At 42.3% G+C, this 27,018-nt stretch overlaps 4 protein-coding genes and 1 pseudogene across 5 annotated transcripts; 2 read left to right on the top strand and 3 right to left on the bottom strand.

Moving 5' to 3' along the window:
* Positions 1 to 8,108: 8,108 nt before the first annotated feature.
* LOC122625900 lies at positions 8,109 to 8,504 on the bottom strand. Its single transcript, XM_043805958.1, has 2 exons — positions 8,493 to 8,504; positions 8,109 to 8,440 (listed from the first exon to the last, which is right to left on the bottom strand). The coding sequence occupies exons 1-2, from the start codon at positions 8,502 to 8,504 to the stop codon at positions 8,114 to 8,116; spliced, it is 339 nt and encodes a 112-aa protein (XP_043661893.1). The 3' UTR covers positions 8,109 to 8,113.
* Positions 8,505 to 10,451: 1,947 nt separating this feature from the next.
* On the bottom strand, positions 10,452 to 12,111 carry LOC122625882 (annotated as a pseudogene).
* Positions 12,112 to 12,163: 52 nt separating this feature from the next.
* On the top strand, positions 12,164 to 12,694 carry LOC122626776 (heterogeneous nuclear ribonucleoprotein A1). Of its 2 annotated transcripts, XM_043807153.1 has the most exons (3): positions 12,164 to 12,305; positions 12,374 to 12,533; positions 12,594 to 12,686. In XM_043807153.1, exons 1-3 carry the CDS (start codon positions 12,294 to 12,296, stop codon positions 12,647 to 12,649), a joined length of 228 nt encoding a protein of 75 aa, XP_043663088.1. In that variant the 5' UTR covers positions 12,164 to 12,293; the 3' UTR covers positions 12,650 to 12,686. The 2 variants fall into 2 exon arrangements, with proteins under 2 accessions (XP_043663088.1, XP_043663087.1); XM_043807152.1 differs by having other exon boundaries at positions 12,374 to 12,694.
* A 600-nt stretch (positions 12,695 to 13,294) lies between these two features.
* On the bottom strand, positions 13,295 to 14,559 carry LOC122626095 (E3 ubiquitin-protein ligase KCMF1). Its single transcript, XM_043806220.1, has one exon. It carries the CDS (start codon positions 14,443 to 14,445, stop codon positions 13,393 to 13,395), a length of 1,053 nt encoding a protein of 350 aa, XP_043662155.1. The 5' UTR covers positions 14,446 to 14,559; the 3' UTR covers positions 13,295 to 13,392.
* Positions 14,560 to 20,562: 6,003 nt separating this feature from the next.
* Positions 20,563 to 26,540, top strand: LOC122619093. Its single transcript, XM_043795809.1, has 5 exons — positions 20,563 to 21,993; positions 22,092 to 22,237; positions 22,297 to 22,510; positions 22,936 to 24,245; positions 24,690 to 26,540. Exons 1-5 carry the CDS (start codon positions 20,643 to 20,645, stop codon positions 26,538 to 26,540), a joined length of 4,872 nt encoding a protein of 1,623 aa, XP_043651744.1. The 5' UTR covers positions 20,563 to 20,642.
* The last annotated feature ends 478 nt before the right edge of the window (positions 26,541 to 27,018 follow it).

Genomic DNA, 27,018 nt, shown 5'->3' with positions numbered 1-27,018 from the left:
GATGGTATTTTTGATGAGCCCTACTTGCGGTGTGGCACTCGGAATGTCTACCAAAGTCCTGTTTACCAGGATTGTATTAAAATTCTATTTTTGCATGCTCGTTGCTATTTTAGCGAGCGCAGGAATGCAACGGAAATGGGGGTGTTCGAATTTATATATATGAAAAGTCATTTTAGTTAACTTTACATATACCTCTTACTCGTGGAGTAGAAGGACAAACTACATTCGTTTAAAAATATGTACATAACTGGGAAGAAGAAATCGGGAACTATTAATACTATAAAGTTGAAATTAGGCATTAAGATACTAGTCACTTACTCTAATTTTTAAGTTTTTATTTTTATTAACCCACCAAAATTGGTTAGTGCAAGACTTTTTCTTTGCACTTCCACTAGTTGAGTAATGAGTATGTGGTAGTCGAGGAAATTGAATAGCGATATTTCTTGTTAAAATTATAAATTTGAACCAACAAGTGGTGGAAACCCTACAGCTTGAAATTAGTTTTGAGTTTTATTCATTTTATTTCTTTTGGTGTGCCAAAAAAATGATGATACCCACCAACAGGGTATCTGATAGTCGTCTTGTCCCTCTTGTTTTACCTGCTTTTTTAACTTTATTACTTTATTATTTTATTTTAATAAAGAGTAAATCCAACTCTGAAGGATGTTTTACAAAGAATTGCCTTATGCAACTCATTGAAAAAACGTTTCTCATTACATAAGTGCATCTAAGCTGAACATAACCTGTTTTTTTAATCAGTGAATGGAAATCAGCTTTTAACTTTGTTTACCAGGAGGTGATCCCGAAAATTTCTCCCTGCCAATGAGCAAAGTGAGAGGTTTCCGCATCTGTGTGCAAAAATGCTGGCTCGCACCTTCAAGTGGCATAGACGTCTGCACAAATAAGCCGAGCATAAAATGCCTGCTCAGATAGCAAATTCAGGAGTCGTGTAAACGTGTAAAGCAGTTGCAGGTGCAAGTGTTCGAGTCCATGGGTTAAATTAAATTGAAAGGCAAATGCATAGAGCCAGGAAATGTGAGCATAATATTTGCGCCTTGTTAGTTTGTCAACGCTCCGCTGGAGCTGAATGATGACGACGACTGCGATGATGGCGCTGAGTGGTTAGTGGAAGGAGTCGAATGGAGGGGGCGATGGGAGAAAATGTTTCACATTTAATGACATTTAACGTCCAACAACGACGGCCACATAATTAAAATGCTAAACAGCACTAGCTTACAAAAATAAAATACTTCGCTAAACTTTCTCTAAAAGCACATATATGTAGCTTTAATAGTCCTATCCCAATAATTTGCTTAATAAGTATGATTAAAATCTTTTATTCTAAGGGTTTGTGGTCCTGTATTATATAAATACTTTATATGATCTTAGGAAAATTGCAACTGAACTAGACCCGTTCCCCACATGCACTCTGTAAACCAGTGCAATTATGGTGCAAAATAAATGGTTTAGCAAAAAAAATTAAATGAAACAAAATGCGAGCAATTTCTGCTCCAATTTCAGCTTGGCATTGAACTACTGAAAAAGTTCAAGAAATGCCGCACCGAAAGACCAAAACCCCAACCATGCAACTGCCAGAATCACGCTTAAGCTAACGATTTATGTGAGATTCTTTATGTGAGATTCTTTAAGCGAAATCCAAGTCAATTAGTTTCCTAATTCGTTTTACGAAAAGGAATTTATCGATTTTATCTGCAGACGTGCAGAAAGTAGTTAAGACCAGTTTCCTCAGAACCCACCTTCTCCCCATGCTTTTCTGCGAGTGTGTGTGAGTGTTGCTGTGCATTGGTGTTGATAATGATGTTGGGTGTGTGAGAGTCCGACTGTGTGTTTTATGCTCTCTCTGTGGGTGCGCAGGCAATAAACCAGCCGCATTGTTCATACGCCGCGTGGAGCACTGTAATAAAATATTGGGAACCCAACAGAGAAAACAACAAGCAAACTCTGTCTAATTAAATTAGATTTGAAATCGCTCGGAATTCCATTTGATTGCTAAACAGGCCCAACTTACACTTATGGGTAGGTAATGTACTCAAATACATAATAATAATGATGCATGTTTATTGTGCTTAAAAAGTAATCTTTGTTTTTTCGACCCCATAATTTAAATCCATTGCAAGGTTGTTAAGCATAGACTTCGAAGTAAACTAAAATATTATTTAAGATTAAAACCTTCGTTCATTCCGCATTTGTTTACATTTCACAGCGCTTCTCCACCTCTCTGCTCTCGACCCTCTGACACCCTTTCAGCCCACGACGCGATCGCAATTCGTTGGCCTTCAGCAGGAAGGAGTCTTCTGGGGCTCAGGACGAAGTGGTAAAAGTGTTCCGCAGTCTTAAAGAATTTTTAATTGCTTTAAAAACAAGTTGAATGCTGTTTTATTTATTTTGGCGGCGCGCGGCAAAAGGAGTGCTGGCGAATGGGCGACCGGGCGAATGGAGGTCCTGGGGGCAAGACGATGCCATAGACAAATTCCATTAAACTTTTGGCTCCTAAACTGTGTCAAAGTTTTGGCCGGGGAGTAGGCTTCCTTGGTCCGCTGGCTCAGGATAATTCACTGGAGAAGCTTAGGGACGGGGGACTCGGAAGCTCTCTGGGTAAAAGTTTTAGCGCAAAGTAAACTCAACTCTGAATGAAATGAAAATGCCACAGAGGCAGTCCAATAGGGTATAAAAAGCGGGGAGGATGCTGATACCGCTGCCACTGCTACTGCTGCTACTGCTGCTGGTGTTCTCGGTGAGCAATCAATTTCTGTTGACGTTGACAACAAGGCAAAAGTCCGGCTAAAGTTAAGGCCAAAAGAGATGAGAGAGGTACCGGGGGCAAGGAAGATGAGATGAGACGCGACCGAGGCAACAAATCAAAGTCGAACCGATGCCGATGCCTCTTAAGACGGCTGTCGAATTGTTCTGGACGTTGGGCTATGCCACGCCTCCACTTCCGCCCGCCTCCCGCCTTCCGCCCTGCTGCAATATCTCAATCTTAAGCCTGCTGCGGTTGAAGTGTATTTAAAAGTTTGATTAGTTTTAATGTTTGCAGGGTAAGTTTTTGATCATCATCTTTTTTTGTGCTTTTTGTAATTTCTGTAAAGTTGATTCGATCTGCGCCTGGTATTTAATGTATCTGCATCTGAATGTGTGCCCATACACTGCCTATTCATCCATAAGCGAACTAATCACAAGCATATTGCATAAAATGGCAATTTCATAAATGGAAACATTTGTCTAGACACATTGTTTGCTGCCCATTTAAAATGGTTGGAATAAAATTATGCAAATTGCTTAGGTTCCGATGCTGTACAAAAGCTGAATTGAATGTTATAAATTCAAGGAATTGCAATTTAGTTCATGACTACATTTGATAATTTTCAGATTTTATTTGATTTTTAATAGTTCTTCACCTAACCTGTTTAGAAGAATTCAAATATTTAGAATTCTTTTTAATTGATTTGTAATTACAATGCATTCTGCTGCAGTAAATTAAATTATTTTAGGTATAGACTTTTGGACTTCAACGTAATCTGCTGCCTTCCGTGTGCCACCTTTCAACAGTTAAATTATAATATATACATTGGAAAAAGGACCTGGCAGATGCAGTCATAAATTATGAATTATGAATGTCAAGGTGCCTACGTACGTGTGTGGCCCAAGGACTTCGTCCTTTCCGTTCCCTTCCCTTCCGTTCCCTTTCGTTCCTAGTGGGCTGCTCGTCCCTCGGGTCCAATAATGTTAAGAGTCCCACGCTCCGCAGGGGGTGGAGCTTGGGCCAAGTTAATAGAAACACTTTCGGTGTGCTGAAGTTATAAACATTTATGGCAGCTACTTAAAAATGTCAAGCGAAAAAATTATGATAATGATACGTGACATTTGAAAGCAATAACAATTTAGTTAGCACGCACTTTTTGATTACTCTTCTTTTTCATCGCATGCAGCCATTCCTCTTTTTTGGCATCGACCTCGTACTTTGCTTTTGCTTTGGGTTGCCTTTATTATTTATGATTTTGGTCCACATAAAATGGTAAAATTGCTTTAAAAAATTGCCCGTACAAAATGAAATGGCAAAATAAAATGCTTCCGCCATTTTGTGGTGTTCAAGTAGGAGACAGGTACTTTATGAAAATTATTTCCTTTAATGTATGGCCATATGCGATCGTAAAGCATATTTTAATTCATATATCCGTCCATGCTATCAAGCCAAACAGACCACCTTATAAAACGGCAAAGACTTTAACATATTCGGAGAATGCTTAACAAGGATTTTAGAACCTGTACATTTTGCAAAAAAAAAAGGTAAAATAAGATTTATGTACTATATAACTGGCAAACTTACTCAACTAAGCGCTTTTGTGGCAATTCGCGCTTTTAGATTATACAACTGACAAGTGTGGGTGTGTTAATTTTTCACCAATTGTCATGGTTACGAAATTAACCAAAAATGCAGAGAAAACTGGGCTAGGATCCGGGCGCAGATCCTCTGAGGAAAGCGGCAAACAAGCCAGCAACCAGCAACCAGCAGCCAGCAACTGCAACCAGCAGTGTGGCAGTGGCAACAACATGAACAGCAAAGCACACATCCTGTGTGTCAACTGAATAATTCGTTGCATGCACAAAAGGCATGCACTCACATCCGGTTTCCTGTCATTCTTTTTGCTTTCTGCTTGCCAGCGACAGAAAGGGCTAACCAACACTGTTGCAGTGCAGTCCTGGGAGCGGAATGGAGTGTTGTGAAGGGGAGTAGAGGGGAGTGGAGTGGAGTGGCTAGGCCTGCAATTCATGTCTATATATTTGCTGTTGTTGTCTTTATGGCGTGTTCGGTATTTGTTGCAACTTTTGTTTTGAATTCCTGCGGCCTTGTCACACGGCTCCATGAGTTCGCAGTAAAATTTATGTTTCATCCCACACACACACACAAACACACACGAGCACACACACACACACACATGGGTCCAACTCTTAACGAACAATGAGCGGGGCAGAAAAAAAGTGTTGAATGCATCAGAGGGCATCCAGTCCGGGTCCGGGTCTGGGTCCGGGTCATAGGTCTTCTGGGATGGCGACGCGTCGCCCGCTTTTGTAAAGCAGCGTATAATCCACTGATTGCTCCCAAGGTTCAGCTTTCAACAATGAAGGACACAGCACATGCACAGAGCGAAATCAGGGGGCGCAAACGTGAAACATGGGGCGGTGCGGAGAAGAAGAATGATGACGGGACAGGTTACCTTTGGTTCTGCTATAGCTGTCGGGTCAACGGATGTGCTGCACTTCGCTGTTGCAGGCAGAGCATTTTCCCCGTTGTAGGTCCATCAGCTATTCTATCTGTTTGTACTTGGTACATATACTTGACTAGAACATCACAATTTCAATTAAAGCTAGTAAGGATTGTTTATGAAACTTTTAATTCGAAAATATGCATGTTACAATATACAAAATTGGCTACGATAATTTGGGATATTTTAGTTATCCAATGAGCTTAAGTTCCGTAAGCTCTCTAAAAAAAATTGACAATCAAAAGATTTTTCAACTAAAAGGAATTCAAGATTTTTTTAATTGTGGGATAAGGTTTTATGTAGCAGTTTCAATTGTTTACGAAAGGCATTAAAAAGTGTATTTAATTTGTGCATGAAAGGTGGCATCATCATCCCTCCCCTTGGACCAACATTCTGCAATTCTTGGAGTCCTTTGTATGTCGCTGAATGACATCGCACCTGGACTGTTCGAGGCTTGAACTTTCCATGGCAAATGTCCCCATCTGGAGTCTCTAGCCAGAATTAATTTTGCATATGAATATGAGCACTGTGGATGTGTCCTTGTTGTCAGGATAGCGGATTGCCACTACTGTAACGTTTCCCAGCAATGCCAATTTCGTTGCTCATATTTATTCGATGCAATAAATTTAAAAAATAGATTCGTTCTAGTTAGTAGCGTAAATAATAAAAAGGGATATTATCATACAAATAAATTTAATCACTTGCAAGGCTTCTACAAATTCGTTATAAATATGTAACAGGTGTGTATGCATATTTTTGATCAGGATGACTAGCCGAGTACAGTTTGTCCGTCCGTATGTCTGTCCGTCCGGATGAGTGTCCAGAATTCGGGATCTATAAAAGCTAGATAGTTGAGTGCATGCAGACATTTTTTTCTTGCCCATTTTTATGAAAATTTTCAAAAATTCTCCAAGCACTCCCATTAGCTGAGCAAGGGTTACCTGATATTCCAGGAAATGGACTATAGCGTTCTCTCTTGTTTATTTTCTTGTGTATTACAGCATCATCTGTGTGCCGTGTATAATTAATGTTTTAATATAGCTTTTACCATACAGAACATATTTTCCGAAAGTATAGTCTCGGCAAAGATAACCTTTCCGAATGAATGCAATGAGCTTAGCTTAACCACAAACAATCGATGTTTTTGCTACGGATTTCCATTTGCATTTCCCAACGCTGGCTTCATTAGGCAGCAAGCACCCAAGTAAATCAAGTCTGCCTGCAAACGTAGCAGAAAAATTGAAATGATATGTATGCACATCTGAGCCAAGTATTTTTCTTTCACATACGCAAACACACTCACCTGAAAAAAGGGGTAAAATAAAGCTGCCAACTCGGCAGTTGTTGCTGCACGGCACTCCATTTAAGTAAAATGAATTGCTTGCAATTTATTTTTGTTGCTTATCATATAAATTGCACTCGCTCGCCTGCAAGTCATTATTTGGCACATTTGCGCTCAATGACTGCACATTGTTTCTACATCGTCCTCCACCCGTATCCCTCAGCCACAGTGTTAACTAGGAGTGACGAACCGGAAGTTTCCAGATACAACAACTGCTGACCCAGTGTGGCTTGGGTGGCCCAAATAGACCTGATCGGTTGGTCTTTTGCACTTGACTGCATCCTTAACCTTCTGCAGGAGCAAAACTCGAAGACACCTGAAAGTGCCACTTCAGCATTTTCGGATCCTTTATTCCTTACTTACCCCCTTTTGAGCACTCCACCCAGCACCCACTCAAATAAATTTCCGGTTTGTTTTCCACATTTTTAATTTACATATTGCTGTGTGGAAAGTGTCGAGAAAATACATTTTTGAAACTTATATTGCATGTCGATCCCTATGATATAAAGTCAGTTTTGTTGCTTAAAACAGTGAAGTAAAAACAATGCTTCATTTAAATGCCAAGCCATAATAACTATAATGTATATTATAAATAAATTTCATAGACATTGTTTACAATTAGCATGCAACATTGAGGTCAAAACCAAAAACCGATGTTATCAACGACTCTAATAAGTATGTACACAATTTCACAAGAAGTCTTGGCCCCCAAATACTCATTTTAATCGCATTGAATGTTGACACCAAAACATAGAGAACAATAAATTCAGCACACCGAAAGAAAAAAGGATTTGTTTAAAATCAGAAGAAACTATTAACATGGACTCAAACGCATAAAACTAAACGTAGTTGTGATGGCTCTCCTTACATCCGTATACTAACAAGTAGTATCTTCATCTGATAAGGATTTTAAAAGTTTTTCAATCACTGCCGTTTCAAGTGCATGTTTCGCAAATGGTGAAGTAATCATCATGCCCAAACGATTGCTATATAAGCAGGCACAGCGGCTCCCAGCGGATTCATAGCAACAGTTTTATTTGGTGACGATGGACTTTAAGTGCTGCGTAAGTTCGCCCAGAGCAGCTTAAGCTGATCTGATAGCCGGGAGCTGGGTCTGACCCCACTTTTGATTAACCACACCTCTCTTCAGCTGCTCCTCCTATCGCTTTTGTTTGCCGGGGCTTTGTCTCGCCCAGAACCAGACTCGCCACGCCCAACTCTACCGCCCTGCACGCCCTGGTGCGCCGGACAGCCCCCACCGCCTCCCGGAGCAGTGAACTAATTTGTCTTGTCATTCCGATTGAAACATCGGAAAATAACATTCTATAATACCTCTAGCAAGTCGATGAAATAAAGCTTCCAATCATAAATTGTTTATTCATTTTTTCAGGGATTTTTAAACATTTTTTAGGGTTTTTTCTAAAGTGCTTCCGTTTTCTATGTTCTTGGATTTAGGTGTTCATTATCCTTTAGCGTTTGGAACTACTCAAGTGTATGGAGTAGTTTGGCTAGTAGTGCATTTTATTTGACCGTTGAAATAATGGCTGCATCGTATATGGGTGCACTTATATACTCCAGTATCCCAAGCACAGGAGTACTTGTAGGAGGATGAACTTCCCTGGGTCGCTATACTTGTATTTTTTGGGAAGGAAACGCTAGAAGTGCAATTCTGTTTACCACCTAAAGTTTTTGTGCAAAGCTCATAGGTGCATTTATATTGGCCTGTATTCGCGTTGCAGGTGTATCGGTAGGATGACCCTGTGTTGGTCGCAGCTGAAGCAAAGACAATGAAACTGACTAGTATAAGCTGAAACTATTAATATTTTTCATTAAGAACTTATATTGGCATATTACGCTCCACTTACCGTAAGCTCCATCTTGTAAGTGATAAAGTTCCATATTGCGAACTGTGTCTTATATAGCAAATAAGAAAGTGAGCTTACACCTAACATGAATTACCCTTACAAATACAATAATATAAATACTTATCATAGCCATTTAAGTTACAAATACTTTTACTTAGGACCTGACCTTAAACTTGTATGCTTTTGTTTTGTTCATATTTCTAATTCGATCGTACAAGTTGTGGTACTCGAACTTTTGTTAAGAGTAATTACACTTTCCCAGCATCAGTATTCACTGGAAGTCGATATTTGTAGCATTGCAGTGTTTCTTCAAAAGAATTAGCTGATGCATCGATTATTTCTTAAAGCTAGCCTCGTTGAATGACAAAGCAAACTGCTTTTATTGAACATGAGGTGGTTACGCATGCTAAAAGAATCGACATTTACATCCGTTTTCCCATCTATTCCATCTATATACAAAAATATTTTATAAAGACATTTTTTCAACAAATTACTATTTCATATCAAACAAATATTTTCGGCGAATAGAAAGCTCACATAAATCATTAAAACTTAGCCTTACTATTATTCAAATTAAGTAGCATGTCTATATGTTATGCAAACAATTTTTTTATTTAATACGAGGATTTTTAGCCAAGTCGATCTATCTTTGTCCAATTTTAATTATTTTTAAAAATGACTAAAAAAATGTATCAGTGTTCGACCACAAACACAAAAAAGTGATATAGAACTGGATAATTACCATTTGAAAACCATCCAACTGAATAGGCGGGAATATATGTATGTAGGTACATACATATGTATATGTAAGGAAATTTTAATGTTTAATTAAAATATGAACGTAAAGAAGAATTTTGTTAATTCCACGGTTTCATATTTACTTTACCAAGTTTTTCACCTGGTGGGCATCTGAATATATGCAGTGGAGTTTTGTGCCCTTTATGAGCTGGCAGTTGATATCCCTTTTTCGACATAAACAATGGGTAAATCGAATCTAATTCGTGGATTTAGCCAATGATTGTCATCTCACAGGGAAAAATCGGTATCACATAAGCTACGCTGCTTGGAATAAAAATCTGTGACTAATACGTACTACAACAATCTAGAATTAGAGATTGCATGTATATACATATATATGTATATTGAAATTATTATTCACTGACCAACGTTGACTATTGCTCTTCGTGTCTATGCATTTTAAGGTTTCAATCTAGTATACCACTTTCTTTTACAAGCAAATGTACATGAAATTTATATCTTGTGTCGACTTAAAAAGCACAATTCATTTAGGGGTTTTTAGGCTTTTAAATTTTTATTAAATCAGTTGTTTAGTAACGCTGGCCGTGTCCGCCCTGTCCGTGTCCTTGCTGGCCGTGTCCACCCTGTCCGAATCCTTGCTGGCCGTGTCCACCCTGTCCGAATCCTTGCTGGCCATGTCCACCCTGTCCGAATCCTTGCTGGCCGTGTCCACCTTGTCCAAATCCTTGCTGGCCGCCCTGTCCAAAACCTTGCTGGCCATGTCCACCCTGTCCAAATCCTTGCTGACCATGTCCACCTTGCCCGAATCCTTGCTGGCCATGTCCACCTTGTCCTCCATAGCCGGCGGCAAAGACCACCGCGATCAAGGCGAAGAAGACAATCTAAAAAGGGGGGAAAGACGATCTTTTAATTCCGAGCCCACCAAATCGTTATTAAGGAATTTGCATAACTTACGAAGAATTTCATGTTTGTAGATTGGTTTTTTACACTGTCGAAAGCGTTCTAAATAATTCTATGAAAATTGCAGGGCTTTTATAGCCAGCTAGCTGGGTGCGATTTGCACCAAAACAAAATAATAAAAACAAACTTTTGTTTTCTTCGCTTATTATTCCTATCAAAATATATATACCCCTCGCTGTGGTTATTAGATTAGGCGTCTGCGATGAGGTAGCTGAATTTTAGCAATACATTAACAGTGCTGATTTCTGATCGGGGATGAGGACCTTTAGCCTGATCTTTCCTTTTGTTATTTTGTTTTTCTTATTTTGCAGCTGATTAGCCAAGTGTCGATTAAAAGCTTTCCGATTTTCACTAAAGTGTAGTATAAGAAATGTTGCAGACTTTGCTAAGTGATGTGTTTGATTTCACAAGTTTAACAGTATTCTTTTAGGCTGAATTTGTACAGGAGCACACAGAACAATTTTATAGTAGTTTACATCAAGTCGAGTTTATGAGTGCTCCGGCCAAAAGAAATCAGAATCAAATCGCACAGATCGAGGGACAGGCATTTTTGTCAGCGTTGTAACATACATTTAGGACTTTTAAAATTGTAACTAAGCATCTGATAAATATATGTGTAGAAGGCATGCATGAGTAGAGGTTGCGTTTCGGAACCATCTGGGCTAGAGAATCCCTAGCATTTCTGCTCCTTGAGACCGGGCTTAAAGAACATGGGCCCGTGATTTAGCGGTATTCCACCAGGCCCACAATGTCATCGCAGTCCAGGGATTCGCCGGTGATGAACTGCAGCTCCTTGAAGCGGCCAAGGATGTCCTTCATGCCCTTGTTCATGTTGGCCTTGAAGATCTCGACCTGGTCGGGCGAATTTGCCTCCAGCTTGGCCAGCACCTTCTTCATGTAGTCCTTCGGGTAGAGGGTGAACGACTTCTTGTCGCCGACGGTGACACTCCTGCTCTCGGTGGTTGAACACAACGTCCACGCCCGACTTTGAGGTGATGTCGGTATCCTCGTCGGTCTTTTCGGCGGAGGCGTTGGCGCCTTCCAGCTTGAGCAAAAATTAAAACTTTAATATTTTTGCTACTTATGTATTATGTATTATGTAAAAGGGAAAACTGATAAGACGACTGTTTTGAGTATTGTCTTTCGAAAAAATTTTAAAAAACGTTGCTCGCAGACTAAAAGGGTAAGTAAGTATGAAAAGTATTCAAAAGGTTGAAGGGAGCGCTTTCGACCCTAAAAAGGATATATATTCTTGTTTAGGATCACTCGCTGTGTCGTTGTAGCCTTCTTCTTGTCCGGCTGTCCGTACGCCTGTCCGTATGAACAAAGAGATCTCTAAAAAGTTGAGGTTTAGCATATCGACTATTGGAACGTACACGCAGCGCAAGTTTGTTTCAGAACCTTGCCACGCCCACTCTAACGGACACAGCCCGCAAAAAGAGTCACGCCCATTTTCAGAACCTTATTGATTTTATCTCTTTTTGCCTATTTTTATGTCAATTTTGAAATATCTTTTTAGTACTTCCGTTAGCTGAAAAACAGGTATCTGATAGTCGGGAATTCGACTACAGCAGTCTACGTTAAACTTAAAAAACAAAGCATAACAAAAACATAATTAATTCATAACTACAAGGATTTTAGCTAATTATCCCCCCTCATTTCGAAAGTCTAATTGAATTTTTTATTTGGTTCTTATGATAACCCAGAAACACGCTTAAGATGCGTGAAAATGGAACACAAGCGATCGAAAATAATCTCAAACAAAGACTTCTTCTAAGTCGCGCCTCAGTTTGCTAAGAAACTGTTGAGGCCTTAGTAGATTAGGCCTGCGTTCCCTGATAAGGTTGATGTTGAAGGGTTGCCCTTCTTGAGCATAGACGTTGAAACAGAGCTCAAACATTGAAACCCCAGACGTCTGGAAATTTTCTGGTATACTTGTTGTGTTAATTGTACTTGAATGTGTCTGAACATTGATAATACTTCGGCGCGTGACGACACAATGCGATTGCAGGAGAGTATAAAAGATCGGAGGCGTCCCAAAATTTCATTCACATTAGCAAGACTAATCGAAGCATCAGCACCATGAAGTTCTTGGTATAGTCCTACATATACGGTTTACAGAGAAATTTGTAAGATCTAATGTGTTGTTAATATTGTTACAGATCCTTTTCGTTGCCCTCTTCGCCATGGCCGCTGCCCTGCCTCAGTGGGGTGACCAGCAGCAGCAGCAGCAGCAGGGAGGATTCGGAGGTGGATTCGGAGGTGGTTTTGGCGACCAGCAGCAGCAGCAGCAGCAGGGAGGATTCGGAGGTGGATTCGGAGGTGGTTTTGGCGACCAGCAGCAGCAGCAGCAGCAGGGAGGATTCGGAGGTGGATTCGGAGGTGGATTCGGCGACCAGCAGCAGCAGCAGCAGCAGGGAGGTGGCTTCGGCTGGTAAAGACCAACTGAGATCCCTAGCAACCCATTAACGCAACCCAATAAATAAAAACATGACACCTTTATAATACAAAATTTAATGGGTTTTTATTTTTTTACGGGAGCAATCGTTCTCAAGAATATTTATATAAAGAGCGTAGAAATACTGAAATGTAGACGCGTCAACAAGAGATTACTGATGCGATTGATCTGATCTGAGATACATTATTGATTGAAAACTTTAGGGTGTCACTTCAATTTAATTCTTTAAACGCCAGTAAACGAAAATTATATGAATCATTATGTTTGCTATGCAGCTTTCAGTTCCTAAAACTAATATGAAGTGCTTTTAGCTCGAAATAGTTACTAAATGAAAAATTGTATGGTTGATAGTTTTATTTTTGGCTTATATACCAAATTTGTGAGTTTTGCCTCATGATAAAATTCTATTTTGCAATAAATTTGCATTAATATTAATAGCATTAATATTTATAGAATTATTAAGGCGACACTTGTAATATTGTGCTTAACAGTAAATCCCTTAACATATATATAATGGATGAAGTGAAATCTTGTCTGTCAGATGTTGACATTGTTGGCCAATTTACTTACAATATTATAAATATAAATAAAAGCCAAAATATAAAAGCCAAATTAAAAATATAAGTCAAATTTTCACAAAAATTTAGTTTTTCTTCGAAATGAATAACGCAACCACAAAGCTTAATCAACATGCTTGAAAGAAGAGACACAATCTCGAGTCGCCTAATCGATGGCCTCCTCCGCAGCTACCCTTTTGTACTCCTCGATCTTAACCTTGACCAGATCGACCCCATCTTTTCCGGCTCCCTGTGGATCGCCTTCCCCCTCCGATCCGCTCAGCTGGGTGGCCTGCCAAACTCTGGTCCACGGCAGCGACATCACCGACATGACCTTGGACAGACTGTGCTCCTTTTCCCGATCCAGATCGCCCTCTGAATTCCGTTCGTGCCTCTGTCTGCCGATCTCCGGCAGCTGCAGCTCCTCGCAGCACAGCATGGAAATGAGCAAGTGCTCGGCGAAGAGGGTGTGCCGCCGCCTACTACACTCGTCCACTTCCGTATCCTGGCACCGCACTTTCTGCTGTGCCATCCACGGGAGTAGAAGGTATCGCTCGTCGTGCTCTTCGGAAGGTTCCACGACAGTCAAGCTGAACGTCTGGGACTCTGGATTGGCAGCCTCTGGAGGATCAATGCTGCTAAGGAGCTGCTGATCGGTGCTCACAGGTGCAGTCGGCAGCTGTAAGAGCATATCTACTGCCCTTGAATGCGGAGTTGCTGGCTGCTGTGACTGGCGGCGCTGGCGTGTGTGATTCCGGGAGAAAATGCGGCGTAGAGGCGGGGAGTCGGGCTCTAGGAAGTTGGCGTGATCGATGTGGTCGTGCAGGAGGTGTTTGGACAGGTTGCGAATGGCCACCAGTTCGACGGCCGGCAGGCCAGTGCACATGGGGCAGACCACGTACTCATCGGAGCCCCGATGTTGCATGTACACATGCTCGATTAGGCGCTTTGCCGAGAGGCCAAGTATGCCGCAGTGTGGACAGCTGAAGCAATCGGACAGGTGGATCAGCTCTGGGACCTCGCCGTTAAGCAGCAGACCCAGATCGTCCGGGTCAGAGATCAGTTGCATGGGATGATTGACGCAATGCTCTTCGGTTTCTATCCGCTGATCGTAGCAAATGCCGCACAGGTTGTAGTTCACGCAGCGCAAGCACCGGAAGCGGCGACACCGCAGATTCGTCATCTGACAGCCGTCGCAGCAAATGTTGCGGTGGCCCATCCTTGATCCGTGAGCTAACTTCTCAGCGTTCTAAGCGAATAGACCTAAACTCTGGTCGAAAAAACGGGCAAAGGGGTTCTGAATTTCAACAAATCGAATCTATACAATGACATGTTTTTCATCGATGGTTCGATGCTTTAAGCATTCTACTTTTAAACTTAACTTTAATGCAATGTTAACCAAAGTTAATCAAATTTAATACAGATAATGTTTCAATAATATATATTTACATATGCGTATCGTATTATTCCTTTGTATCTTTTAAACAAATGTTTCAGTACTCTAAGAAACGAAAAAAACTAACAAATATGTATATATAACAGATAAACATGCACTGTAATATTTTGCTTTGGTAAACACAGCTTAAATAAGGGTTCTCTGCATTACAAATAACGATAATGCAATATGTTTGCCGGCCTTACATGATAAGAAAAATAAACACACGTTATTGATATGGAACTCAATTTTATGATTTTACAGCCGAAAGAAGAGTAAATCTGTTGGCAGTAGAAGATTTCTTACAGGCTATCATCATTTTTGCTTATAGCATAAGGGTAAATGTGGAAAAGAAGTCACATACATATGTATATACAATAAACAATTGTATGTAACTTGCACCTGAATTTAAAATGATATTATATGTAATCCAGCGCAGTGTTTGTACAAATAAAATTAACACCCGAAAAAAATAGCCATTTTAGTCGGTAAGGCGTTAAACACATCGGTTCTGTGCCATTAGCTGTTCTTTTGTCTCTGTCTCTGGCTGTCTCTGTCTCTCCATCTCCGTCTCCGTCTCGCTCTGTTCTTTTTAATTTCCCGGGCTTGGTGCGCGGCAGTTGTAATGGAAGTCTTCCGGCTTCATGCACCTCCGCCCGTGCACCACCCCCTGGTCGGGAACCAATGTGGTGGATTCAGTACACTCGCAAAAATAACATATTCACTTAATCACGAAAAACATTTAAAATAAATATTTCATGGTAAAATCATTCCTTATCGAACCGAATCGAACCCAAAGTGACGTCTATCCAGCGCACTGGTAAAATTACAAGCTATTCTAAACTTTAGAAAAAAATGTTTAAATTCATTAAAGCTAACAATAAAATATAATGTATTCCTATTTTAAATCTAGGAGTTATTTCCAAATTTATTGAAACGAGGGGAACATTTTTTCGAGTGCATGAGCAGAGCTCCTGTTTCTGCACTGGTGTTGGTAATTATTTTATAGAGTGTGGCGGACAGAACGCAATCTCTTCGCTGAATGTGTGTGTGCCTGTGTGTGTGTGTGTGCGTGGGCAACTTATGTTTACCAAGTGCGAAAGTGGAAACGTGCTGCAAACATGAAGTCCTGCCGCCACTGCACCACAGCACCACTGCACCACTCCCCCAGTGTTTTACGCCCTATAATAGGATTTGAATACAATGGCATTGTAATGAAATGTGCAGCAAACGATGGTCTGCAGACGCTCGCTCGGTGTGTAGCAAGTCGAGCTCTGTGGTTGGTTGCCTTTCGACTCGGCAAGTTCTGCGATTGCGATATGGTTCTCCGCCAGCAGTTCCGTGGCAAGAACAAGCCAAACAGCTGTTCCGCCTTTGTCTGTCCGTCTGTCTGTCCGTATGTCTGTCCGTCTGTCCGCCTGTCTGCCTGGCCGTGTAATTTGAGTTGGTAATTAAAAGTAAAGCAAAAGGCAAACTGCAGCTAGGGCCGCACATCAAGGCACCGCTTCACACGTATGGTCCGTGCGCTTTCTAATGCCAAAGCAGTCTTCTAAGTGCTCCACATTGGTTTTTATTCGAGACTGCTGCTTTAAAAGGTGTCCTGTTTAAGTCGGTCTGCGGGAATAGATCGGATTCTATGCAATATCCTAGTGGCTAAAGGACCTAAGCAGTATACTTAGTAGTATACCAAATAAAACTACAAATAAAATGGCATTCCCATATATAAAGCTCAGTTCCAAACTTCAAAAGTTCCTAACTCCTAACGCCAAAAGACTTGAAAGCCCTATTAGATGCGGCCGACATATTTAAAGGAAAACCCATCAATCAAGGCCCGTCGACCTTTGTTGATTAGTTTATCAATTAAACGTAATTGAAATTTTATTTTCATTAGCCCTGCAAAGGGTGTCGTTAAGCCCGCTTCAATTGTGCTAATTAATGGCAAGCCTGTCCGAGAAGCTCCGCCGAAATCTCGCTGCCATAAGCGATTTGGGAAATCAGGGACCTTGGTGGAAATTACAAGGCATTGCTCATTAGAATTGGTAGGTGGGAAACGAAAGATGGATTCTTCTAATTGCGCTCCGCTTTCTCTTTTGTCGGAAGCTGTCAATGAAAATTCGTTCTTTGGCCTTCTTGGTCTTTTATTTATGTTAATTCGTTGGCCCTGCTTTGCTCGATTTCAGTTTTTTCCCTCCCATAGCGTGACGATATGCTCAATTGCTTTTGTAATCAATCAAAGTCAAAAGCGCAAAATGTTACTTACACACTCGTGTTGGGGGAGGCGTGAAAGGAGCATGTCCTGACGGGTTTGGGGGCGCGGCTGGGTTGCAAAGTGCAGCCAGGATGCTCGGGGCGGAAACTGGATTGTCATGTGTGCTCGCGGGTTTCCCGGTGCTAGATACTCAATGCTGGATGCTTGATGCTGGATGTTGGATGCTCGATGCTCACTGCTCTTTGCTCGTATTTTGTGTTGGTGTTTGACGTGACACTTGAGCGACACTTGAAGCCCGATAATTGATATTGTGCAGCCCGGAGTTGGGTGTACGGATGGCGCTACGGATGTGGCTCCGGATGTGGTGGGCGTGGCCAAGTGCCGGTGTGCGGCAGTTTCGGGTTCTTGTAATTGTCGCTGACACATTTTCGTGGTTTAGTTGCGGAAGTCGCTGATAAATCCAAGGGAATGTCCGTCAATCACTAGATAAGCCAGCAACCAAAGTTCATTTACAAGAGAAGACCGTATAAATAATCCAAGGAATTTTATCTAAATAGATCAAAAAGAGGTAGGAAATCATTTAAAGTCTAAAGCATATAACTCAGAAGTCCTCGAGCCAAGTTTTCTTAAATTTGGGGTCTGTGCAGAGCTTCCGTTCTATCTGGTCAATGTGCCAACTGCCGCACACTTAGTGTCAACTTCAGGAACAGTGAACTCCTGCCCGCAGAAAGCCACCAGATAATTGTTAACCATTAAGTCGCACCGCAAATCAAGTGCAGCAATTGCAACTGGACTGCAATTCATTTGCGGCATGGATCATTAAAGGGCGCAGGGGCCGAGAACTTTGGACCGGAGGAGACAAACCGCACGCAAAGTTGCCACAGTTGCCAACGTGGCCGAAACAGACGTCACCACCGGAACCAGTCCGGTCCAAAACAAACCGAGCTCCATCCCCCCGGGCCATCGAAAGTGCTTCAGCTGGAAAGTTTGTGAGCATAAAGAGTTTTCAGCCAGCCAAGTGATGGATGAAGTGGATGAGCTGCTGGCAGGGTAATGGGCACAAAAAGGATTGCAGAATGGTTTCACGCTGCTTTCGGATCCATTAAGCATTCCATGCCAATACGGCGATGCTGAAACCGGAAGGGGGATGATGACGATGAGGATGACGAGTGGCACAGCGCTTTGAACTTTGACCGAGGCGGAAAATAATGGCACGCGTCGCAACTATTTCGCATTTCAAATATTTAATCTGCATAATTTAGATAACATTATGCGTCATTAGTGTCAGAAATCGTGGCACATCCAGCGAAATCCTTTTAATGTTGAATGCCTCCTCCCAGCGCCTTCTTCGCACCGACCCCTTCTCGACGACAAGTGATAAGTCGATTCGGTTAATAACGCCAGACCTTCAAATGAGCAGATATCAGAGTTGACATCTATTAGACGACTGCGAGACACTTTTCAGCCAGCCAGCCAGAATGTCAGCCCAGCCTGCCAGCCTGCCAGACCGCTCGCATTAATATTAATTTATCAGCAGAGCACATTATTTATGAAATTTTATCATTTTCGGTAATTAAGATGCGCTAACGGGGTCTATGACACTTTAATTAAAGCCAAACCGAAAGCCGCCGCCGTGGAAAAAAGATAAACGCCCCCGTCGATGTGCCTCTTGAAGTTATTATCATCACACCCACGATGGCAAACAAGGGTAAAAAAGAGCAAGTAAAGAAAGCAAAAGTTTGTCGACAATCCCGACGCACTTTTATGGCACGGCTTTTGGCTGCGAATGAAAATGAAGATACGGGAAAGTCGACCCGCCACCAACTGGGTGTCAGAGTCACGAGTGTGTAACACTTAGGGATGGCATAGAAAAACTACTCAGTTCAGAACATTTCAATTTTCACAAAAATGTCATATGAAATGTATCTCAAATCAAAGCCAAAACTGTGCTTTTTAATTGAGATACTCCCTCACAAAGTTAGAGGCGAACTTTAACGTATACAAAATAAATAAATTAAAGTTTTCGTAAACCTAACGATGTATTTATTTCTTCGGGCTTATGCCGTTTTAAAGATCTGCCTTTTCTCGAGTTTTTTACGATTCCATCTCTACCGTGGAAACTTGGCCGTATGTGAGAGCGTACTTTTCTGCTTAAAGTATGATTGCAAGTGTGAAAATATATATGCTAAACGTGCCCCAACACCCCGCTCCGTCTTCTCCGTTGCGCTCCATGCGTTTTTGTTTTATGACGCGGCGACGTGCTCGGAAAATGAAAAGCACTTGACGCGCCAAAGTGCTGAACTTGGCGGTCCTCCACTGGCGCTCCGATCCGTCCGTATGTGAATCCGTCCGTCCGTCCGTCCGCCGGTTCATCAGGACCCCAACCCCCCCAACCACCCGACTCCCAGTTGGTCCGCACATGCTAAATCGTAAAATGCTCCGCTTCTTCGTTTTGCTTTTTTTTGCCTTGCTGTTAAAGTTTTTATACTCTTTTTGGGGGTATAGTACGCCAAGAAGACACAACCAATGATTGGAGCAAGTCAAAAAATTTAATTAAATAAATTTTAAATATTTAAATACATTTAATTGGTTTGAAGCTGTAATGCTCAAAGATATTTGTGTGCAAGGATATAAGCTAGCTGTTTTTGTATTAATTACGCCAATCTGTAGTTCTTTCTGATGAAAAACTGTAGCTAAACCGATTGTAAAATAGTTCTCTTAGGTTTTATGTGTTCATAGTTTGAAAGAGGAATGCTAGCACAAGATTAAAATAAGTTAATTATCGGAAAAGCAACAATTTCATCTACTCCCAAGACCCTTTGAGATCAATTTTCGGGGCAGAGTATCTCTAGAGCATTTAGAGGAAGCGAAATCAGTTTCCACTTTTTCTCGGTGCCTTATTTTTTATGCGACGTGCGCTCGCCTGCAAATGGGTTTCTCCTCGGCTTCCATTACTTCTATTCCATTCTCATTTGTTCGAACAATTTAAGAAATTGTCGCCCTGTCTTGCCCCAGTGTCCTGGGATCTGGGAGGAGTTCCTGGCATAAAGAACACTATGCATGTGCGAAGTTTATAGTAAATAAAGTATGATTGTCTATTGTCAATGCTCGTTGTTTTTGTGGTTTATAAAAATTCAACACTCTATTTGCTGCTCCATCTACACTCCTGCACTCGCTCACTCTCAGTTAATTTCATTTGATTTATATGGACTGTGTGAATTGTGAATGGAAATTGGGATTGGGATTGGGATGAGAAAGCGGATGAGCTTGGATTTGAAGTTGGGGTTAAGCCGTGTTCTGTAATCGCTCTTGTTGATGACGCCGATTCTGGCTGCTATTGTGGTCAATAAATTACCAGCTGTGCAGAAAAGCCTTTTACGCTTTTGTTCCTTTTCACACATTTGAAGTGCACTTTATGCTTTTTGCATGCGCAATTCGCAATTAATTAAAACAATTATGTAGGCAGCGACACGACAAGAACAACAACAGCAACAGGAAAAAGGCAAACAAGAGGAAAGTGATGAAAAAAAAAATTAAAAATCCACCAAGATATACGAACATGTTCTGCGGTGAAATGTCATGTCGCCTGTCAACCACACATTCCCAGTTCGAGTATTATGCAATTAAAAAAATGAAAGCGCTGTTCCGCTGAAATTGCCAAACCACGTCACACAGTTCTTACACCTTGCTTCTTGAGTCAAAATTTAATCGAAAATGGAGGAAATTACGCAAAAAGTGTACTATTTCTCGATACGATTGTGCAAACTATGTGATGTTCCTGTACCTCATGACCATATCGATATCGCTGGTGTTGATCATGGAAAACAACGGAACCCCACTAATGTCCCTATTGGATGGCACATTTCTGGAGGCTCACAATCGTTCGACAGAGAGTCCTGAAGGCGGGCTCAGTTCTTATCCGTGGAGAAGTCCTGAAGCTGGGAGAAAGTCTTCTACCGTACGCACTAGTAAAACTTTAAGCAGAAAGCATCAAAAGGTGATTGGTAGAACATATGCCGAGGAGGAGGAGAGGAAAAGAATTGAGAGTTTATGGGACCCCGTTCTTAATCAAAGCTACGACTTTTCTAGCTCTGAGGAGTATAATGCGACTGCTAAAACAACAAGTGAAAAGTTTCGTCTAGAAGATACAGAACGCTTACAAAAGAATATGTCACAGCAAAAGCTAAGTGAGAACTCCACTCACCTCGATTATAATGCAGATAATTCAAGCAGTTTAGTCATTACCGAAAAGAGTTATGAAAACGAAAACCAGACGGATGAAATCGGAATTGAAGGAGGGCAATCCCAACTCCCAAATGTCTCATCCAGCTATAATGACTTCCCAAACGTTGATGAGTATTGGTTTCCCGTCTATAATCACAGTTCAACCTGCATATATTACAACTCTACAGAGTTTCAAAATCAAACCCTCAATAATTATAATTATACGGGACCTTGCCTTGCACCAGAAGTTAATGGTACACTAAGTTCTGTGAAAAACCAACTATTGCTTGGGAGTATCAGTGGCCGGAACTTTAGAACCGAAATGCAGAGCCTGAGCCAAAATCTATTAAAGGTGCACTTATTCATGAACCCCAATCCAGTTTATGGAAAAAAGTACGCAATTTTCACAACTATGCCGAGCCTGGGAAACACGAACTTTGTGCTCAACCTCACTGTGGATACCAATGATTACCTAATTGATGAGGTGAATACGACAGTCAGTTTCAGATATGGGGCTTGGAGTTACACCCACGATCTCCGAAAGTTATTGCGACACTGGGGCATAAGAAGTAAGCGAGTTTCATACAACAGTTGTCATTTCCATCGAAGTTCGGCTCGGTTCTACAATACGAAGCATAAATACATTATGGCGAAAGTAAGTCCTTCAAAGGACAGACGAAAACTGTTGACACAAATAGTGCGTTTTAAAATAACAGTACACAGACCACCAAAAGTGGCGTGCCTGCCCGCCTTGGAGTTGGAATTTTGCAAAAGTCCCGAAACGCCAGTACATTTCTCCCCAATGGGGCATCTAGAATTTTTCGCGACAATTAGCGACGAATGCTCCACGGTGGAGTATGATCACATCGAATGGCAATTTTGTGATATCACAGAGAAAAGTAAGTTATAAATTATGCCTTCTACTCATTTTTTGGGCATTAAAATGATTAAGATCGATAATACAACGTGGACAAATATTGATATTTTCTAACCGCAGAAATCATAGCTCGTTTGGAAGGCGCCACTGGACTTGTGGTGAAGCTGCTGCCCTACAAGGTCCACCTGCTACATTATCCGGAAAGGAGCAGACTCTTTTTGTTGCGAGGTAAAGTTGTGATGAACGGCATAACCACAGTAGCTCGTGTGAGTGGACCAAGTCCAGAAGAAATGTATAACCCCTCAGGGCTTGACCTCTATTTTAGTGCTATATGAGGTACAGACCGCCCCCCATCGAACCCCTCATCAAAGGCAACGAGCGACGACTGGTCGACGTCAGAAAACCCATTTTCATGGACGGGTCCAGCTCCAAGGACAGGTTGACAAAGAAGGAATCCATTAAGTCAAAACGCTTCTTGTGGAGTTGTCGCAGTTCAGACGATCCATCGAACGAATATTGCCAAAAGGATATGTCCGAGAGTGAGTATGATGAACAAACTTAGGTTTGAAATCGTTTATTGTAGGCCACTGTTAACAACACCTGCAGCAGATATTAAAATGTGTTAGAATTCTCAAGTTATCTTGATAAAAAACCACCCCCATGACCTGATTAACCGGGACTTGGCATAAATAATAATCTTCTCAATTCTTTGCCATTTATAATGATTCCATTTCTTTAAAAATTACCATGTAATCTTTGTAGATAACATAGATATCAAGAATCGTTTTATGTAATGCAGATTAGATTAACTTGTTCAATAAGGGTAATAGTACGGTAGTCTAATTAAACAATTTCGTTGAATAAAAATATCTTGATAAGAAACAATATTTTACCCTGTCAAATAGGATACAAGAATAGAATAAGTTATCACATACTCCAGGGTATATCGAAAGTTTTCTTATAGGCCCCAAGCTGAGACTGCCCCCATATGCTCTTGAGGTGGGTGCCGTCTACGACTTCAGTTTGACCGTCACCTCGCGCTCCGATCCGCGGAATCGCAAGACCACATCCCAGAAAGTAAAGGGCATCGCCAAGACGTCCTTCACGCCTCAAATCCTGTGCCGTCGAAATTGCAACCTAGGTGTTTATGCCCCCATGGACAGCGTGCACCTGATCCCCAAGTGCGATGACTGCCCGGGCCATGGTAAGCGGTATGAGTGGTGGTTGCTGGATCCGGGATCACCGCCCTATCTGGAATCTTCCTATAAATACCTGATTCTCCACACCATCGAGCCCCTCGTTCAGATCCGCCTGCGGGTGTGGGTAAGGGGCAATAGGTGGGCGGATGCGTTTTACACGCTGCGCCGGAACAACGGCCCCCAGAATGGCAGTTGCACAGTCAGTCCTGGTTTGGGCATCGAGAGCTTGTCCATGTTCGAGATCAATTGCCCGGGATATGAGTCGCCCTTCCGGCCAATAACCTTTCGCTACATGGTGTCATATGCAGTTGTGGCCTCGAATGTGCCATACTCGAGGATTGTGATCCCCCTGCCCGCTACAGAAATCCTCATAATTTCCGTATGTGACGCCATTGACATGTGCGTCGAAAAAACATTAAGAGTGAAGGTATTGGCGATAGATAAGGGAATACTAAGTGGAATAGACGAGATAATGGAGCATGTGCCGCACTTATTGCATCACGGTCACTGGAATAGCGCGTATATCAGGGCTATAGCCGCCACCACCTTCCTAGACCGGTCAATCGATGGATTTGAACTGTACTCGTATCTGCAGGGCATTTTCGCCTCAACGGGCTCGCAGTTGGAGCAGATTACCTCGGTGGCCGCGCACATGCTGATTCAGCTGCATCCAATCGACTTTCGCGGAGCCATCGTCATGGCGGAACTGTTTCAAATCATGGGCGACACCTTCTTGGAGATCGCCCTGGAGCACGAGTGGCTGCATCGGGAGGGCTACTTCTCGTTGTCGGCCATGCACATGTTCTTCATGTCACTTCTGGGGCAGAAAACCCAGAGTCATTCGAACGCCATGTGTAGTCTGCACAATCCCGCGTGCATGAATCTGCAGAGAATCGATTTGGTGAAGCCCTTCGTGATCAAGTTCGATCCACTCATTCTGGAGCGCATTAATAGCTGGCTGATGAGTACGTGGTTCCTGTACAGGTGCATCTTCTTCCTCGGCGTCATTGCCACTCAGAGACACCATCCCTATGACGACGCCTTGACAATCTACCAGAGCGGCATTGCGTACCAGGTAGGCATGTATTCGAAAAAATTAGTATCTAATGTATCTTTTTGTCCGTCTGTCCGTCCATCTGTCCGTCCGTATGAACGTCGAGATCTCAGGAACTATAAAAGCTAGAAAGTTGAGATTCATCATGAAAACTCCAGAGACATAGAAGCAGCGCAAGTTTGTCGATTCACGATTACCACGCCCACAAACCGCCAAAAACTGTCAGTGTTAAAGACTCTCCTCATTTCAAATAGCTGAGTAACGGGTATGAGATAGTCGGGGAACTCGACTATAGCGTTCTCTCTTGTTCGCTTTATTTATGATATTTCGTATAAAAATAGGAATTGTATATTTATATTCAAGCCTGATTGTTTATTTATATTTAAGAAACCCCGACATCACTTTGTTGTATTGCTTATAATTTTATTGATAACATGGTTTGATTTTGTGCATTTCAACTACCAGATTAATGTGACTGAGGTGACACACCACGCCGTGGACATCAAGCTGAAGACAATAGACCACATCCACCTCATCAAGATATCGACAAAGCTGCTCTTCGAACTGAAACACAGACTGAACCACAGCTCCATTCTGCTGCAGATTATCTCGCAGCAGAACTTTCACAACATCTACTGGTGGTATCCGGACCCGTTGCCCTCGAAGACCAGTGTGCTCATCGTGCACGCCTACAGTCCAGTTAAGTTCTTCAGGAACGCCCAGGAGTTCCAGTTGAGCAATCCTTTGGTATACAAGACGAATATAACGCAGTTCAACGACCAGTCCTTCAATCAGTACATGACCAACAACAGTATCCAGAACAGCACGGAAGTGCACATCTACAGCTTGATGCTGAACCACAAGGCCATGTTGGCAGTGCGAATTGTGAACTGTTCGGAGCTAATGTACGTCAAGATGCGACTGCACAGGTGGCCAACTCTCGGGCAGATAAGGCAGCAGGCTTGTCGAATCACTCCTGATATGAAGGGCAAGCGCATTTGGATGGCCAACTCCTGTGAACGGTGCCCGGCATACGTGGCCATTCACAAGCCGGGCGAAATCCGATATAAAAACGATGAGGATACGCTGAAGTCGCGGGGAAAGCCGAAGGGAAACAAAACGCACAGAGCACCAGATGTCAGAAAGAATTCGGAATACGTGGACTATGAGAACGAGGAAGCAGTGCCGGAGGAGGTAGACTATCTGAACTACTCGATACTCCTGGAAATATACCAGTGCAACATCTGGATGAATCGTTCACTGGATCCCGGCTGGAGCGAGGAGTTCTGCACCACCACCTTCGAGCACAGTCGCGGGTCATCTGTCCAGTGCACTTGCTATACGCTGGGAGTCCTGTCATCTCGAATCTTTCCCATTTCAACGGAGCTGTTTGTAGAGCACATACCCGTACCCATATTCTCGTTTAATATGACCCTGCTGGTATTCTTCGTGCTGCTTTGTCTGCTGCTTATCTTCAAGTGGCTCCTGCACCTCAACATTATTTCCGCCTATCTGAGGGATCCGGAGTTCCTGCAATGCGATATGTCAGTGGCCAAGTCGGATCCATCGTTCAGGGGTGGGCCGGAGATCCTAATCGTGATTGTGACTGGTGGCCAGGAGTTTGCCGGAACCACATCGAACATCAAGTTTTACCTCAAGTCGCCGCATCGCCAGCAAACATCGTATCAAATCACTCAGGATCCCGGACACCCGTTATTGGTGAGAAACAGCACCATTAAGATTACGGTTCCGCGTGGACAAATCTATATACCAACCCGATTGGCCTTGCGTCTCGTTCCCAATGGTCGCTATCCATCGTGGTACTGCCGCTCCATAATAGTGGTCGATCTGAAGTTCAAGGTTCAGCAACTGTTCCTGGTGGAGAGCTGGATTGAACGGAGGAGCCACATGCAGTTCATGCGGTCCAAGTACTTCACCTTCGGCAGCTACCGCAAGTCTCCCAAGTACACGTGGTGCAAGAGGTTCCGCAGTCGCATGGAGCAGCTCTATGTCAGCTGGTACTTGATCAACGCGATCACAGGGCCTTCGCAGAGTAAGGCTGGGGGCATCATCATGAGTCGCTTCGAACGCACCTGCGTGTGGATCTGCAAGACTGCGATTACTGTGGTGGTGGTGGCCTTGTACTTCGGCAAGCACACCACGGAGTCCATTCAGGAGGAGACCAGGGAGAACATTAGTAACGGCCTCCAAGTTAACTTGGTCGCCGTCCTGGGTTTCTACGCTTTCGTAATTGGTTTGCTTGTGCATTTGCTGTTTGAAGTCATCATTTTGCGTTGGATATGGCCAGAAACGTAAATAAACAGAAAGCAAGTAGTTACTTTATTCATCTTTCTTATACATAAATTAAATATTATTAGGCATTAATAATATAAAAGTGTTTGACATTCCCCAAACAAATTAGAATTCTTATATCTTTCAAAAGCGACAGTTAAAGTAATAAGAATCTCTTTTGCGGTAAGAAGACTATATAATTACTGTTCGATCTCTTTATTTACTTGTTATGTATATTTAACGGTGGAGCTGTGGCAATTTGTAAATTTAAATAATTCAAATTAGCACTGGAAGGCGGAGCCTTATGTTCTGGCGACCGTTTCCGACCGGGCTTGGGCTAATGGATTTTTCCACGCCTAATTACCATTACTTAGCCGAAAGGGGCAAAAAACACAGACACACACACTCACACACACACACACACGCGGGTAAAAAAGGTAAAATTGCATTAAAAATTATCGCTTTTTTTAGAAACTATGCTTTCGTGTATTATTTTTTGTAA

This window comes from Drosophila teissieri, chromosome 2L (genome assembly GCF_016746235.2).
Source record: "Drosophila teissieri strain GT53w chromosome 2L, Prin_Dtei_1.1, whole genome shotgun sequence".
Classification (NCBI taxonomy): domain Eukaryota; kingdom Metazoa; phylum Arthropoda; class Insecta; order Diptera; family Drosophilidae; genus Drosophila; species Drosophila teissieri.
The sequence above is the reverse complement of the archived record's forward strand: the minus strand, read 5'-3'. Positions and strand labels throughout refer to the sequence as shown.